The 18,758-nt window shown below is 44.9% G+C and overlaps 1 protein-coding gene across 2 annotated transcripts in view; it reads right to left on the bottom strand.

The window, feature by feature from the left end:
- ADGRV1 (adhesion G protein-coupled receptor V1) overlaps positions 1-18,758 on the bottom strand; it is a 2,479,945-nt gene that overhangs the window by 334,374 nt on the left and 2,126,813 nt on the right. For both annotated transcript variants that reach the window (XM_069627623.1, XM_069627624.1), the window contains one exon: positions 381-538. In XM_069627623.1, coding sequence (XP_069483724.1) covers positions 381-538 — 158 coding nt within the window. The remainder of the gene's footprint in view (positions 1-380; positions 539-18,758) is intronic.

Here is an 18,758-nt window from a genome sequence, read left to right as displayed (position 1 = left end):
TCTGAGCCCTATTTACATGTGGGTCAAAAAAGCTCAGGAACGTACATTGCATTACACGTTTTTTCAAGGTCCTAGAGGTTCTCGGTGGAACTGAATGTTCGTGTTAACTCAGAGCATTTGGTCAAAAATAAGGGGACTTTTCTCTTCCAATTCTGAAAAAAGTGCTAGTACATATTGTCACTTGTCGTCCAGGCCTAGGTGTAAAACGAATCATCCGGTTTTGGCATTTGAAACTTCAACTACACAACACTAAGTTCATTTTATTGTCAGAGCAAATACAACAGCTCTGAACAGTGTGCTAGGAGGGGGAGCAAAGTCAGCAGTCCAGCAGTACACAACAGAGAGTGTCCTTTGTGTACACCGGCCTTTCCTTAGATTACCTGCAGCGTTGGTCCGTCCCCGGAAAACGTCGTCATAGGCCTTCCACTGAGGCGTCACCTGATAGGCGTGTACGAAGACCACGAAGACCACCACCAGGCAGACCAGAGGGACCAGAGCGGCCGTGAAAAGAGCGGCGTACACATTCGGAATCAGGCATCTGCAAAAGAGAGGGACAGCCATTGAGGTCACCAGACACCCGCACATACAAGGGAGGGGGCACGTCTCGTACAGGTGCATTTAATGATGGATAATGCAGGTATACTGACTGATAACAGTTTATCTGAATAGCTGTGTCACCTACTCCTTATCTGGTCACTGAATAGTCTTGATACACACAAACACACACACACACACACACGCATGCAGAATCACTCAGGCAAAGCAGGGAGTGTGGAGTGCACCCACTGCTTAGGGAGTGTTTCCCATTCGTGCTACACTGCTCCCGGTGCGGACTCCGCACACCAATCACAGTTTCTACTGCAGTGGAATCATACTCTCCCACTTCGCCACAAGTTAAATAACACGATTCTTGCAAGAGCTCCCTTTCACGAGTGTCCCAATTCTAAGGTGGTTTAGATCGCGCATCTCTTCCATATGAATGGTTCCGGGCGTGCATTCTTTCTGCTAGCACCGAAGACTTTCCCCCCCTTCATCTCAATTCCTCCAGCAGAAATTGGATGCTTCCCTTCTTCTCTCCGAATGCTTGTCTTTCTCCCACTGTATTCTTCCCAGCTCCTCTCGCTATGCTTGTCTTTCTCCCACTGTATTCTTCCTTGTTCCTCTCCGTATGCGTATCTTTCACCCACTGTATTCTTCCCAGCTCCTCTCGCTATGCTTGTCTTTCTCCCACTGTATTCGTCCCAGCTCCTCTCGCTATGCTTGTCTTTCTCCCACTGTATTCTTCCCAGCTGCTCTCGCTATGCTTGTCTTTCTCCCACTGTATTCTTCCCAGCTCCTCTCGCTATGCTTGTCTTTCGCCCACTGTATTCTTCCCAGCTCCTCTCGCTATGCTTGTCTTTTTCTCACTGTATTCTTCCCAGCTCCTCTCGCTATGCTTGTCTTTCTCCCACTGTATTCTTCCCAGCTCCTCTCGCTATGCTTGTCTTTCTCCCACTGTATTCTTCCCAGCTCCTCTCGCTATGCTTGTCTTTCTCCCACTGTATTCTTCCCAGCTCCTTTCGCTATGCTTGTCTTTCTCCCACTGTATTCTTCCCAGCTCCTCTCGCTATGCTTGTCTTTCTCCCACTGTATTCTTCCCAGCTCTTCTCGCTATGCTTGTATTTCTCCCACTGTATTCTTCCCAGCTCCTCTCGCTATGCTTGTCTTTTTCCCACTGTATTCTTCCCAGCTGCTCTCGCTATGCTTGTCTTTCGCCCACTGTATTCTTCCCAGCTCCTCTCGCTATGCTTGTCTTTCGCCCACTGTATTCTTCCCAGCTCCTCTCGCTATGCTTGTTTTTTGCCCACTGTATTCTTTCCTGCTCCTCTCCCTATGCCTGTCTTTCACCCATTGTATTCTTCCTTGTTCCTCTCCGTATGCGTGTCTTTCACCCACTGTATTCTTCCCAGCTCCTCTCGCTATGCTTGTCTTTCCCCCACTGTATTCGTCCCAGCTCCTCTCGCTATGCTTGTCTTTCTCCCACTGTATTCTTCCCAGCTCCTCTCGCTATGCTTGTCTTTTTCCCACTGTATTCTTCCCAGCTCCTCTCGCTATGCGTATCTTTCACCCACTGTATTCTTCCCAGCTCCTCTCGCTATGCTTGTCTTTCGCCCACTGTATTCGTCCCAGCTCCTCTCGCTATGCTTGTCTTTCTCCCACTGTATTCTTCCCAGCTGCTCTCGCTATGCTTGTCTTTCTCCCACTGTATTCTTCCCAGCTCCTCTCGCTATGCTTGTCTTTCGCCCACTGTATTCTTCCCAGCTCCTCTCGCTATGCTTGTCTTTTTCTCACTGTATTCTTCCCAGCTCCTCTCGCTATGCTTGTCTTTCTCCCACTGTATTCTTCCCAGCTCCTCTCGCTATGCTTGTCTTTCTCCCACTGTATTCTTCCCAGCTCCTCTCGCTATGCTTGTCTTTCTCCCACTGTATTCTTCCCAGCTCCTTTCGCTATGCTTGTCTTTCTCCCACTGTATTCTTCCCAGCTCCTCTCGCTATGCTTGTCTTTCTCCCACTGTATTCTTCCCAGCTCCTCTCGCTATGCTTGTCTTTCTCCCACTGTATTCTTCCCAGCTCTTCTCGCTATGCTTGTATTTCTCCCACTGTATTCTTCCCAGCTCCTCTCGCTATGCTTGTCTTTTTCCCACTGTATTCTTCCCAGCTGCTCTCGCTATGCTTGTCTTTCGCCCACTGTATTCTTCCCAGCTCCTCTCGCTATGCTTGTCTTTCGCCCACTGTATTCTTCCCAGCTCCTCTCGCTATGCTTGTTTTTTGCCCACTGTATTCTTTCCTGCTCCTCTCCCTATGCCTGTCTTTCACCCATTGTATTCTTCCTTGTTCCTCTCCGTATGCGTGTCTTTCACCCACTGTATTCTTCCCAGCTCCTCTCGCTATGCTTGTCTTTCCCCCACTGTATTCGTCCCAGCTCCTCTCGCTATGCTTGTCTTTCTCCCACTGTATTCTTCCCAGCTCCTCTCGCTATGCTTGTCTTTTTCCCACTGTATTCTTCCCAGATCTTCTCGCTATGCTTGTATTTCTCCCACTGTATTCTTCCCAACTCCTCTCGCTATGCTTGTCTTTTTCCAACTGTATTCTTCCCAGCTCCTCTCGCTATGCTTTTCTTTCTCCCACTGTATTCTTCCCAGCTCCTCTCGCTATGCTTGTCTTTCTCCCACTGTATTCTTCCCAGCTCCTCTCGCTATGCTTGTCTTTCTCCCACTGTATTCTTCACAGCTCCTCTCGCTAATGCTTGTCTTTCTCCCACTGTATTCTTCCCAGCTCCTCTCGCTATGCTTGTCTTTCTCCCACTGTATTCTTCCCAGCTCTTCTCGCTATGCTTGTATTTCTCCCACTGTATTTTTCCCAGCTACTCTCGCTATACTTGTCTTTTTCCCACTGTATTCTTCCCAGCTCTTCTCGCTATGCTTGTATTTCTCCCACTGTATTCTTCCCAGCTCCTCTAGCTATGCTTGTCTTTCTCCCATTGTATTCTTCCTTGTTCCTCTCGCTATGCTTGTCTTTCTCCCACTGTATTCTTCCCAGCTCCTCTCGCTATGCTTGTCTTTTCCCACTGTATTCTTCCCAGCTCCTCTCGCTATGCTTGTCTTTCTCCCACTGTATTCTTCCCAGCTCCTCTAGCTATGCTTGTCTTTCTCCCACTGTATTCTTCCCAGCTCCTCTCGCTATGCTTGTCTTTCTCCCACTGTATTCTTCCTTGTTCCTCTCGCTATGCTTGTCTTTCTCCCACTGTATTCTTCCCAGCTCCTCTTGCTATGCTTGTCTTTTTCCCACTGTATTCTTCCCAGCTCCTCTCGCTATGCTTGTCTTTCTCCCACTGTATTCTTCCCAGCTCTTCTCGCTATGCTTGTATTTCTCCCACTGTATTCTTCCCAGCTCCTCTCGCTATACTTGTCTTTTTCCCACTGTATTCTTCCCAGCTCTTCTCGCTATGCTTGTATTTCTCCCACTGTATTCTTCCCAGCTCCTCTCGCTATGCTTGTCTTTTTCCCACTGTATTCTTCCCAGCTGCTCTCGCTATGCTTGTCTTCCGCCCACTGTATTCTTCCCAGCTCCTCTCGCTATGCTTGTCTTTCGCCCACTGTATTCTTCCCAGCTCCTCTCGCTATGCTTGTCTTTCTCCCACTGTATTCTTCCCAGCTCTTCTCGCTATGCTTGTATTTCTCCCACTGTATTCTTCCCAGCTCCTCTCGCTATACTTGTCTTTTTCCCACTGTATTCTTCCCAGCTCTTCTCGCTATGCTTGTATTTCTCCCACTGTATTCTTCCCAGCTCCTCTCGCTATGCTTGTCTTTTTCCCACTGTATTCTTCCCAGCTGCTCTCGCTATGCTTGTCTTCCGCCCACTGTATTCTTCCCAGCTCCTCTCGCTATGCTTGTCTTTCGCCCACTGTATTCTTCCCAGCTCCTCTCGCTATGCTTGTCTTTCGCCCACTGTATTCTTCCCAGCTCCTCTCGCTATGCTTGTTTTTTGCCCACTGTATTCTTCCCTGCTCCTCTCCCCCTGCCTGTCTTTCGCCCAATGTATTCTTTCCTGCTCTTCTTTCTCCCCGTGCCTGTCTTTCACCCGTTCTATTATTCCCTGCTCCTCTCCCTGTGCTTGTCTTTCACCCATTGTATTCTTCCCTTTTTCCAGGGACTTGCATGCTGCAAGCAAACACACGTGACCATGGGCACACATGTATTTCTTCCATTTGACAGCAGCACGTAGCATACACAGATACTTAAAATGTTCCCCTGTCCCGCAGTGGACTATGCTTGTGTCCATTACTTAAAGCATAAACTTTTGCATAATATTGTTAAAAAGTACTTCCGTTTCCTTTTGTTCAGGTACTTAGTAAGAATGTATTAAATGTCCGTTCTGAAGGGCCGGGAAACGTCATTTGAGGAGCTACTGTAACCTGGCTCAAAAGCAGAGAATGACCAGTTCTCAAAGAGAACTATGAGAACACATGGCACATTGCCTCGACGTAAACATGCTGCACTGCGTCCACGCAGCACTATCAGTGAACGGCATCATATAAGGATAGATATCAGTGGTCCAAGTGAGCGCAAAGAAGTAGTGGAACTACGTTCCCTGCTGGTCTGCCCCTTACCCCCACAAACCCCATTGGCACGCCTCCTCCCACCTGCAATCCAAACCGCCAAACAAACACACCTGCTGTTTCAATGCAAGTTTCAACTTCTTCTTACACTTTTATTTGATAAGGTAACCATTCTGGAACGGTTTAAACATTTTTTTAAAAGTATAGGAGCAGTAAAACTTTTAAAAAAACAAGTAGAGGAGCACCACTCCCAACCACTCCCGCCCACTTCGACCACTGCAACCAAGTCAATACATGGATCAAATGAAAAAATGATATCAAAACATAACAACATTCCAACAGCAGCCTCTGGATCTGCAGATAATCCACAAGGAAGTGTTGTGACATTACTGTAAAGCACTGTGAGATAGCCCCATCACGGTACATACTGTTTGACTTCATTGTTTAATCACAGTAAACCTAAGTTACACATTAATACCAAACCTTACTCATTGCTGACTCAAGGTTCCATCTACAGAAGGCGGCTCCTGTTGTTTGGTGAGGATCCATCCCCCCTTGGTAGGATAATATTACCCAGTGGCGGGCTGGTGAACCTTGAGACTAGTGGGGTGTGCCCAGCAGCTACTCAATGCTCAGGGAAGCAGGTCCGAACCCGCTCCAGGGGCTCCGCTGGGCATCCCCTCTGATAGAAGTCGGCCAAATGGTGCACATTCCAGCACAAGTTTCTGGCAGCTCTGCAGGGTACATTTCAAATCATTCCGCTACTTCGGTGTCTGCCTCAGTACTCAAGAGCATTATTACTCCACAGCTGCACACAGGGACGTCATTTGGGGGTCGCCAGGGGTCGCAACTGCGACCTCTGTGGTGTCCCTTGCGACCTCTGTGGTGTCCCTTGCGACCTCTACTAAAAAAAAAAAATACATTTTTTTTTTTTTTTTTTTTTTAAGTTATGCAAGTTCCTGGGCTGTGGCTCTTTACTTCTGGGGTGGCTGCCCACTTGTTCAGGCCCCTTAAAAAAAAAAGACTTGAGGCACTTGTTCTTATTTTTCTTCTAACACTTTCAGCACTGACCCTAAATAAGAAAGAATAGGAATACCAAATAATGTGTCTTTCTGGAATTCTATACAGTAATTGCTGGCCTCATTAAATGTTTATTTCAGGCACAATTCAGGGGGTGAGTCACTGATTTAGTCTGTTCTTAAACGCCTCACTAAGCCTAAGCCGTTCATCCTTCTGAGGTCGATAAATGAGTACCAACACAGGTTGGGTTATATTGGGTGTATATTTTTTCTATATAAAGCGCTTAATGATGTGTTATTATATAGCACTTACGCTTATCATTTGGTCATGGACGTCTGCTTGCATACACAGTCATTTGGTAATACGGGCCAATAAACACTGAACTTAATGATACATATGGCGATCCATTCTTGTATGAATGTACATCATATAGTGATATCATAACTATATTTTTCATAGTGTACAATGCTATGTGATGCCACTTCCTGTTTTGTCAACGGGTGAAATGTCGTGTTCCATCGCTACCCGCTATATCACTTTGGGGCGGGGTCTAATGACATCACTTCCTGTGATGTCATCAGAGGGTCAAGGGTCGGGTGATGTCACTTCCGCTACCCCTGGCATTTTGGTGAAATGACGTCCCTGGCTGCACAGCATGCAGGCGGCTATGGCAGGATGCTGTGGTCCAGGGAAGAGCTGGATGCGCAGAATATCAATAGTCTCACGCAGGAGAAGCAGTGAAATAATAGACACGGGGGCCATCATGGTTTCGGTGAAGTAACTGTAAACCCCTGGTGCTAGAAAATATTATATTTCAGATGTGCCATCGTGCTGTGTAAGAAAAGCGCAATAGGGCTCCTTTTTCGAGACCCCCTGAGCGTAAATGGAAGCGCTAAAGAGAGTAGTTCACCATTACGCCGGTTCAAATGCCTCCATTTCCGCTACGGGAGAGTTTCATTTTTTTGGAGGGTGAGGGTGGCAGGGGAATTCCGCCTTCTAAGCAGATTGGTTGACGCCAGCATGAGATTTTCCTGCTGGTCTAAAACCAATGATTTCCTATGGAGACTGCCTCCTTTTAAAGCAGGTGGTGTCCTTCCACAGGAAATCATAGTAAACGCTGCCTGACATGCACACATGGCAGGCAGCGTTTACTCTCTTTGCAAAGCAGACCGCAAAAGAGAGGTGAAAAGAGACATATACTGGGCTTCATTACGAGTTTGGCGGTAGCAATGCCCTTATTAAAGGCCAGGCTACCGCCAAACTCGCTACCGGCCCCGGGAGCCTCGAATGGGCCATTACTGGCCCATTACGAGATGAATGGGCCGGTAATTGCCCATTCACGGGTGCCGGTATGGCCGGCCTCCCGATCCCCATTCTGCCCTACAGGGCAGAATGGGGGTTGGGAGCATGGTTGCACCGGCACCGTTAATAACAGTGCCGGTGCAATCACGAGTTCTGCTCGCGGGTGCCGGTCTGCACGACTGGTCAGACCACGCGTGCAGTCCGGCGCCGGCAAGCAGATCTCATAATGTGGTGGAGAGGTAACAACGGTGCCGGTAGCACTAACGGCACCGTTGTTGCCTTTCCGCCACATTCGTAATGAGGCCCAGTGTCTCTTTACACTTCTCATTTGCACTCTGCAGTGCAAGACGAAAATTGCCCACAGGGCACCTGTTTGCATGTAAGTATAAATGAAAGCGGTGCCCTTCGGGCAATCTATGCAAAGGAGCAAATTGTTATATGCATGGTCTGCTTGCCTGTTCAGTGTTTCTGTTGTGATGTGCACAGGCTGCCCAATAGGCCAGTTGTGTTGAGGATATTCAGTGTGCTAGGACTGCAAGAGGTTCCCCATCTTACAAGCTAAGGCATCAGATTAATCTGTTACACTAGAGACAGTGCTACTCAGAGAGACACTCTAACAAAGGTGCACATACACACAGGCACAGAGTCACAGGAAGGGGCGTCCCTGGGGCTTAAACGTGTGGGCGAGTCCTCACTAGCACTCCTTCACCACCTCTCACACCCACACACAAAGCTCAGAATAAACAGTGCTTTGCTATATCCAAGAAGATTTCTGTGTTATGTTGCTCTTGTGGTGGTAAATTGAACAGTACAGTATGCCGATGTTGTGGGTAAATTGCACATGATGACATATTCTGATGGTCATCTGTGGTCAACAAATATATATGCATACACTAGCTGTTCCTGGCGTAACATACGCCATTCAAGCATATCTTAAAGGTCAACATCGGTCAGCAATTCGTACGGTCACTTCTTTCCCCCTTCTTAAATATCGGAATTATAACTGATCGCTTCCAGGAAGGGGGCGTAGGTCATTGTGACTTATTAATGGTCATTGAAAAGGCTAAACATATAGGTAATTGTCTTCTTTTGAGTTTGAAAGGCTAATTTGTATCAGATGGAATGAGAGGTATGCACGGTATAAGAACAGTATCTAGGTTCCATCAATTACATGGGTCTCTATGATGTGTCTTTGTAGACGCGTAATTGTCAACCTTGTTCTATTGCAGAGTCCCTGTGATGGCGTAAGATTGCATAGTAGCATTATTACAGCACACACTTTCAGTTTTAGCTCGTGAGGAGGCATTTGTCCTACATTGTTTCACTCTTAAGAGACTGAAACGTTGAGCCAGTAATTAACTGTTCATTGACATTGGAACCGCCGTGCCCTGTGTGAAGAAAAGTGGGGATGGAAAGAAGCAACTTGAAATTATTCCGAATGTTTGTGATAGTGGAAAGTGAAGGTGACCTCATAGAACTGTGCTCATTATGTTTGTTTAAATGATAGCTGTTGTTGAATTGGAATGGCACTCGGAGGTACATTTGGACAGCAGAGGGCAACCTAACACTGATAAATTGCATCAGTGAGAATATGCCCAATGGGAAGGAGTTTACCCCTGATTCATTATGAACATAGTGGAAATGGTAAAAGGTGGTATTTTACATACCTCCTAGTTTTAAAATACCACTTAATTATGAGCTGGGATTACATGGGATATTTAACGCCTGGGGTACTGTAAAGTTCTGCTTGAGGAAAGCCACGCATATGTATGCATAGAAAGCACTGCAAAGGGTAAAAGTGGGCTATTGCCCGACTAGGTAGCGCTAAGGGGTTGTCATTACGAGGTCAATAAATTCAGTACCTATTGCATAATCCTAACATCTGCAATTTAAGGTGTTATGAAATAGCAAAATATGTTGTAACAAGTAGTATAGACAAGCACGTTATTCTGAGCAACGGTCCAAGTCACTCACGGGTTGGGAATGGCCAACAGGCCAAGTGTAACCAGGCACGGATCTCCCTGTGGCACGACAGAAAGGAAAATGATTGAAGGCTTCTTCAGCTGGACTTGCATAAGTATTTAGTTTCTCATCCTTTTTTCCCATTTCATAATGTCTGGACATTACAGTGTAGTATATAGTCTGCACAGTACAGTGTACACTATCGAGGACAGAGGTGCAAAGCCCATAGGCCCGATTCATGGAACGTTTAGCACGCTGCAAAGTTACTTTGCACTGCCAACAAACACCCGGATTCAAAGAGCGGTGCAAAGTGTATTTTTGCAGTGCAAAGTGATTTTGCACTGGTGAAAAAGTGGTGCAAAGTCTTTGCAGCGTGCTAAACGTTCCATGAATCGGGCCTCGTGTCCTACAATATGGATTTGGACAGAAGCATTGCTAGGACTGTACTTGCACTCGTCAAAATGTTCCTGCAATACAGCCCCAGTTCTCTTACTGATTGTCCAATATTGAATTGGATTTGGAGCCAGTGACTGTACGAAGATCCGCCCACTTCCGTCGTTACTACAGAATTCGGGGCTGGGCAAACGCGTCTCACTATTCAGACAGTATGTGGGTGAGAAGCACTATGGAAACCAGCAGTGTGAGTAGTTTGAGTGATGGGGGAGCACTACTCTGGCAGTACGAGGTGGTGGTGAGTGGAAGTGCAGCACTGTGCAGACAGTGAGTGGAGTCTGTGAGATTACACTGGTGTGCAGACAGTGAGCGAGGGTGGGGTGGTCACACTGTTCTGTGATATTACCGCTTTTAAAAGAGCGAACACAAAAAGACAGTTTTTTCGGCCATTTTTGTGTTGGGTTTTAAATACAGCAATATCACAACCTACTCTCAGCCCCACAAGATGACCCCTTCCCCACCTCCACACTCTCCCACCGGTTGTTATGTTAAACTGAGGGTTTTCACCCCCCCCCCCCCATTTAACCACCCACCCCATCCCCAGCACAACACACACCAAATCCGCACACATACGCTCACAGAAACACTCACAGATACACACACTCACCTGGCAGCATGTCAGCCCCTGCACGCACTCGTGTGTGACACGGTCATTCTAAATCGATCTTATTCTATTTCGGTCCTGTGAAAAAGGACCGGTCACACTGAGTGTGGCGAGTGAGAATACCTGTGCAAATCGAAGGGTCAGTAATGTAGAAATTGGGCAGAGTAAGTCAGCAAACTGTACTGCGCAGACAGTGAATGATGGTAAGGGAGGGAGTGGTGTGCAGACAGTGAGTGGGATCCGTGAGGGAGAAAAACGTGTGCGAGCGGTCAGTAGTGGGAGTAAGCTAAGTGCAGAGATTGAGGTACATAGCGAATGGCGTATGTGCTATCCAACAGTGTATGGGTGAGAACCATGCACTGTGCAGCGAGTGGAGGAGAGGACCAGACTAGGCAGAGGACATAAGATAACAGTGGGGCTCGAGTCCCATCCACGTTCCTGCGGTGCCTCAGGGGTACTCCTTTTTCCATTCAAAACCTTTTTATTGAAGTGGTGGCAGATGAGTACCACAAACTGGGCTTAGAATAAAAGAATCCATGGACTTCGTCCAAATAAAGCAAAAAGAAAAAAATAGTATAAGAGTCTGAGACTCACAGCTGACCAATTTAAGAGAGGCAATGAGCTTCACAGAGTGGGCACTGCAATCACAGATCTTTGGAGGTACCATGAACCCGAAATGCTGGCACATGGAGGTACTCTTCAAGCGGCATAAGGGGTTTTGGGAAAGGCGTCATGGAGGGAAGGACTAGGTTATCTGAGCAGTAAGTGGGCAATGAAGATGATGTTACAGAATTGGAAGTCAAGGCTAGGCTTGAGTGTCGAGGACTGGATCCATCATCTGCGTACTGCCTCGACTTTGGAGCAAGCAATTTAGCGACACAGGGGGGGGGGGGGGCATTGCCACGTTCTATTATACTTGGGGCCCGTTTCTGCAACTGTATTGCTAGAGCCAGCCTTGTTACCACTGTGATGGCCTGCTAGGGTCACGGCATTCTAATCTTACTCATTGGGGGTCTTGCAAAAAAGGCTTGAAGCAATTTCATCAGATAGATTCAAGGCATAGCACAAACTATTGCCATGAGGAACAATGCACTATGCCATGGAACATGTATGGATCTGCACCATTTCTGGTTTGGGCTATTTGGTGGTGCTAAAGAGCTATCTATAAGCGGAAACTATTTCACTGGAGTATAGCTGGGAGGGAAGGGAGACATGAGATGGGACACAACGTTTGCAGGTGTTTGGTTATTTATACCCATTGACTGGTAATAGCCATGCTAATCCCTATGGCCATTCCCATCCACATCCTGCCCCTTCTTGCGCAAAACACACCCTCCTCTTTGAGCTAGCTCCATCAAGCAGCAAAATCAAATTGTGCTCAAAATACATGCCAGTTTTATTTGAAAGCCACCTTTTGAGCGTTTATGGATTAATTGGAGTTTTAAACGTGGAAATGGTGTAACCAATTTTGCCTTTAGCTAATTGTTTTATACTCAGTATGTATGTCCTTCACCGAAGTCTTGTTAATAACAAGCATTGGCAAAGCCAATAGTTTGTAGCACATTTTGTAAGTGCTACCATTAATGGCCTGGGAGTACCAGTACATCAATACATGGCAAATTCCTATCCAATGTTTACAGAAAAGCCAAAACTGTTAGCATTGTCAAAGCTTGTTAGGATTTTTACAGAAGCAACATAACTAAGACCAAATGTGCAAAGTATGCTGAGGCGTGCTGTGCATGGTTTGTGGGCTGTGACATGGCGATCGCATAACGTGTGATTCCAAGCATGGTAATCTTCATCCATCTTCCCACCACCATGTTTGCTACTGTGCACACGTGTAGCCTGATGTGCTTTGTCATCTTTACACGCATTTTGCTTCAGTGGACCTAACTGAATTGGGTAGATGCTGAAAAGGGTATAAGAGCTGGAATATTGTCCTATACTAGACATATAGACTGTCAACGAGGTGATGTATGTGGTGGACAATTAGGTCAGCAATCATCTGTCAGCAACTGATGGAACCATTTACTTTAAAAAATAAGTGAACTAGGTAGTGTAGGTGTCTAATATAATGGAACATCTATAACGACTAAAGAAGGACCACCATAATGAGGAAAATTAAAAGTAAGCAGCATAAGGGGAGCTGTATCTAGCACATAAATTAGCCCAAGACGAGTTTTAGGTTTGAGAAAAGGTATGAATTAATAATATAAATACAACAATTGGGCACACCGAATTAAATGAATGTACTGACTAATGGAGTTCCCAGAAATATGGCGAAACTGGGAACATGATCATGATTTGCCTGTAATACCATAGCGCCAGTATTACCGGCTCACGTTTCCATCATTGCGGGTGTTTCCATTGCCTGTGTTGCAGGTGCAGGTAATTCCATGGTAGGTGTTACCGGTGCCATTTATTACAGTGAATGGGTTCCTTGTCACTCATGATTTACCGGTCCGCTAATAGTGCCGATTTATGGTATTACCAGTGCTTTATTACCAGACCAGCAAACTTGTAATGACCCCCTATGACTCAAAGGGCAGTTCATATAAAACTGGCAATGGCAAGGGCAAAGTTACATCATCTAAACCTGAAACCGCACCGAACAGCCATACTGACCAGCTAGCTACATGCAGCAGGGGAGACAGGAGGGGAATGCTGAAGGGACGTTGGTGGCCGATGCTCACCCACCCCAACTGAAGACACTAATAGTGACAGCAGAAAGCACATGTTCCCTGGCATCTACAAATCCACCTATGGGACATTGCAAGGTGCAGAGACCAAAGATTTTTTTTTTTCAGAAGCAGGGATGCAAAGCGTAGCAGAGAAAGTTAAGCCCTATGTGAAATTCTTATGTAGTTATTGAAAGTCACCAACAAAACTGCTCTATACCCACTCTGAACACTTCAGACCTGTGCTGTAACTGAAGATAAAATATCACAAAGTTATCTGCCAGTTAAAGGGTGCATTGTCCACACAAGGCCAAGTAGGACAGAAACTGTCATTGCCCGGCATAGATTACGTCAGCTGTGGGAATCCCCGCAGGATCAGTCCTTGGACCTCTGTTCTTCAACCTTTATTCCTTAACTCATCCTTTGACTTTCACTATCACATAATTTTGCTGATGACGCTCAAATATTTTTCTCGTTTCCTGCCTTCCTCCAGTCAACTCTGAATAGATTAAGAACTGTCTCACTGCAACTCGTCACTGGATAGCTCTCTGCTTTCTTCTGTTGAACACTTCAAAAACGATATTTGAGACAATCCACCCATTTCTGGAAAACTGTTAATGAGATTATATAAGTTTCCCAAATATAGTAAGGAAATCTCTCCTGAACCAAATGCAACTTTCTTTGTGCATCGGTAAGAGAAGGTGAAGGTTCACATAGTCCTGTGAAGCCCATTCATTCCAATTGAGGTCGGTTTTGTGGGATGTTCAGACCGACCAGGCTCTGCCCTGCAACATCACGGTGTGCTGCTTTCATCAGAAACAACAGAATGGCCGCCAAAAAGCCCTATGCGCGCTAAAAATCTCAGAGAAGTGCGCAGGGAAACCAGAAAAATAGGCTGAAAATCTACTTTGCCTGTGTCAGTGGTAAAACAGGAGACCACACTGCCAAGACCTGTCACTGGGCTGCCCACAGAGTGAAATGGAAGTACCTGAAAAGTCAGTGCTTCATTGCCAGAAAAACCCAGAAGTGCTGTAAAATCAATTTTTCCTTGGCTGTGGAAATTGCAAAATAATGGTTCCCCAAACATCAGAAAAGATCCAACATCCTTGTTGGGTGTTAACCATCACCTTATTTAAGGAATCCCCATAAGCACAATGTCAGGAGAAGCACAATTCATCACAAAAATATCCACATTCAAAAAGGTGCTTGCCTGGGAAAATATGTCAGATTATGGGCGCAGTACGGCCGCTTGCCTGTGTCAAAGCTGTCATTTACTTATACTGGCAGTATAAAACTTGTGTCTTAAAATCAAATTGTGGAAAAGAAGAGACTTGCCATCAAAAGCAATATAGGTTGTTACTATTCAATTTCTATGTTTTAAAAAGACTGGAATTAAGAGATCTGTGTGTATATTTGTTGAAAACGTAAAGTTTATTTAGAAAAGACAATTTTAAACAAAGTGTTTTAAAGTGAACTGATGCCGGCCACAGGACTTCAAAAGCACATTCCACAGTTTGCCCCAAACAAATGTGCCTTCCCTTTTGCTCTCTGCCCTGGAACTCTCAGTTAGATGCTAATGAAAGGAAGAGGGGATTTTGCTCTGATTCTCTGAGGAGAGACAATAGGCTTCCTGGACTGAAAGGGAATGCAAATTCAGGTGTCAACAGAAACAACTGCCAGCAGGAAGAGATCCGTGCACTGATCTGGGCCCAGCAAACCAAGGGGGCCGGACCAGTCAGATTTGTGTATCATCAACCCAAGAAAATATCTTTTTGAAAAAGACTCAGAGAACTGTGCAATATTTGTAAAAATCTGTAAATTATAGGTTGTTAACATGAAAATTCTGCTCACAGTTTGAAACTACTCTGAACTCTGTGCGATGTTCAGAGACAGGACTATCGAAAATTTGATTTTGTAGCAATTGTGATAATGCTAGAAATATGAAACTTCACAGGATTATGCCCAGATGTCATGCGCATATATGTAGAAAAATGTGTACAGATCTGACACTGGGTACCCAATCAAAAGCACGAAAAACGGTCACATTTGAACCAAGGCTCTCATCAAGATGGGACTCAGACGGATACGTGCTCTACAAAATCTATGATGTAAATATGTATTGCTAGCAAGTTGGTGATATTGTAAATATGATTTATGTGAAAAATAGATTTACTGTACAGAAACAAAGGGGAGGTACTCCCTGGATTGTAAAATACTGCATCATCATGAAACCATACATTCCTTCTCAAATCAGGAGAGAGGACAGACCCTAACCAATAGGATTCCTAGAGGGTGTGCTTAGTATAATTCAGCCTACCCACCCCTTAGGAAAATACATAAATAGAGACTGCTTAGGCCCTAGAGGGACACACAGATTCACCCATCAACTGATTTACTGGCGAAGCGCTCTGCAGGAGAAACCCATATCCAAGACTCCAGAACTTTGAAAGCAGAGAGGCCCAATTCCAAAGCTGAACCCTTCTCAGCTGGCCTTTAAAATCTTGAAACCTGGTTTACCCCAGACTTCCAAGGGGAACAGCACCAAATAGAACAGCCTGGCTGTGCTGTTTCTGCTTTCTTGCCAAGAACTCTTGCTAGAATCCAGAGATCCAAACCAGTAGAGCAGAGCTGTAACCAGATAGCTGCAGCCCAGAACCAACCTGTCAGGTCCAGTCCAGAGGCCGTGCAGTGTCCAGAGTGCCATGCTGAGTGCAAAACTGAGTGCCTGAATCCTGTCCGGTGGGCTAGCAGAATTCCAGTCCAAAACCTTTGACCAGATCTTTGACGGGCCTACTCCAAACCATAGTTGTGAGTATCTATAGCATAGACTTGTCCATAGCCAGTATCTTATCCTTAAGTAATCCTATCCAACCCATTCTATCATATCTAGAACTGCATGGTAGAAAATCTCTTTTGTTTTTCCTGAATCTTTCCCTCATTCATATAGTCCTTTGATAATAATAGTGATAATATCATCTTTGCGCTAATATATTTGCTGAAGAAAGACAAGTGTCTCGGCGGGCAAAAGTCAGAACAGAGGCGCTGCTGATCTGGTGGCTGTCCAGTTGGGTATCTTGTATCTTCATAGCCTCCCTTAGTGTAAAGAAAATCCTTGTTTGTAATATTCAAAAGCGCATCTTTCATTTGGAAATCTTGACTCTTTTGGAATAAAATCGACCTCTACTAAAACCTTCATAACTTCCATACCGTATATGCTAGAAACGAAGTGTCAACTTGAAGCTAACATCGTCAGGTTTCCAACAAACCTAAAACCACATTTCAACTCCTTATAATTTTCCCGCAATCGTGTTTCTCGCGCGCGGAAAAGTTTGCCGCAAATCTTTCATTTGGCTCAATTTCATCACGTGTAAAATAGCTATTTCTTGCATCCGACCTCAGAATTCAGTTTTCAATCTGCTAGTTATTTAATCATCATTGCTAGTGTTTACCTGAAATTTACCAAAGCGGCTCCCACTAGCTTTGAATCCAGTTTAGAGAATTAAATCAATTTTTCAGTGTTTTTACCATTCGTTTCCAAGCCACATTCAAAAGCATTTGACCTGTTTTGAAATCATTCCTGTTCCTCTCTATGCTTGCTGGGGGGGAATTGGGATTGAAACTGTATTTGTTGATATTGTATTTCCTGAAACCTGGGTTCTCCCCTTCCATCTCTTTATCTTGCATATTAGAGGGGATTGAATAGTGTGCAGTGGGAAAAAGTGACATTGCATTTCATTGAACCCATATAAAGTATTATTCTATGCTGCATTATTTTTCTTATCCATACTCCTTCTGATTAAAGAGATTGTTGATTATTGTGATATCATCCCGATGGTGATCATTGTATAAATATTAATAGTGTGATTTATATATATATATATATATATATATATATTGTTCAAATTCATAAAATAAATCTTTTAACTTTGCAAAACAGCATGCTTCCTGGTTCAGTGAGACCGGGGGGATTCAAAGAGAGGGGCGTGATATAAGGGTACATCATTCAGAAAAAAAAGAACTTATAGACAAAAATATATAATTAAGGGTTCCGACTGTGCATCACACGCTAGGCATTGACTTAGGTGTAGTGCCGGGCTGAAATCACTTACAGTTTGGAATCTAACAATGGTCACTGGAATTTGCAAACCATTTGCCTGATCTCTTCTACAAACCCCACGAATGGAGAGTGAACGTTTGGGGAATGTCTCTGCAATGGATGTGAAAAGAGCATGTGATAGAATTCCACTTTGACAGGGATCTGCCAAGCAAGGCCCTAGGTTATCTGCCCAGGCAACTGGGCAGATAATACAGTTAATGCCTATCATGTTGCACCGTGGTGAATTTTTAAAAGTGTGCAATGTAAATGCTTTCCCCATATTGAAATGATTAAGGGCAGCAAGCAAGCCCAGACCAACTCAGGTTGGTTTGAATTTATTTTTCTGTGAGAAAATGTTTAAAATAATGGGTTGAAATGGTACCTTTTACAGTGCAAATTTCAGAAACAATCTGCAATTTACAGTGCTCTTGTAGGGAAACACATCCACTAGATAACAAGTTGCAAAAATTACACAGCACCATTTTTCATTGCAATCATACACTTGCTTGCCAAAATAAAATCACAAGGACTATCTTAACAATATTTGCCAGCGCCAGCACTCTCTCCTTTCATGCTGGGTGTGCCCGAAAGAAATCATGAGCCTTGGCAATATACAGTATGCAAGCATTAGTACTGTAAAACAGATGTTCTTGCGGTATGTGTCAAACAAATAATTGTGAGGCCTTTTTCAACAATGTATGGCTCAGCCACTCAAAAACACATTTTAATTCTATTTGTGCTCAAAGAAGATCATGAAGTATATTTATATGCCAGCGTTTCCAATGTAATACATAATTGCAAGATATGCCTCTAAACATGTATCCCAGTATTGCCACTGAAAAACCAGTTTTAATTCTACGTGTTGCCCCAGTTCTGCCTTATGTCACGTTCCCTCTCCCAGTTCTGGCCATATGACACTGTCACAGTTTTGCCCCAAAGTTTCTCTGAGTCAAGGTTCTGACCCCTGATCTTTCACTGCTGCAGTTGTTCCCCAATGTTGCTTGCACTGTTCAAGTGCTGCCCTTTAACACGTTCACTTCCAAGTTCCATCGTAATGTCGAAGTGTCCAGTTCGGACATAGCATTGCTCTCAAAGCCAAAGTTCTGCCCTTAATTTGATCTTTCTGTATTTGCACTCAGTGCCACAGTGTGACTGTCAATGCTCATGTTGGACCCAATCCCATTTGCATTGCCTATGTTTGTCCCAGTGTCACTTTCTCAGTGTGATCTCATGTCCACTTCTGCTCAGTGTCGTTCTCAGCACCCAGTTCTGCTCAATGTGGTGTTCACTGCCCAAATCTGCCTCATTGTCACTATCATTGCCCGACTTTTATCCCTTGGAACTCTCACTGCTGCAATTCTGTATCAGTATCACCCACAATGCTCACGTTTCACTCTATTGTTACACTCTCAGTGCTTAGGTTTTGCTGTATTTGGAGCTCAGTGTGCAGTTCTGACACAGCCTCATTGTGAGCACCTTTATTTTGCAGTGCTGCTTTCGGATTCCAAATCTGTGACAATTCCACTCAGTGTCCATTGTTTTGCCC

The sequence above is a fragment of the Ambystoma mexicanum genome, chromosome 6p, assembly GCF_040938575.1.
Source record: "Ambystoma mexicanum isolate Mex_15411 chromosome 6p, UKY_AmexF1_1, whole genome shotgun sequence".
In the NCBI taxonomy this organism is placed as follows: domain Eukaryota; kingdom Metazoa; phylum Chordata; class Amphibia; order Caudata; family Ambystomatidae; genus Ambystoma; species Ambystoma mexicanum.
This window is presented reverse-complemented; position numbering and strand designations above follow the sequence as displayed.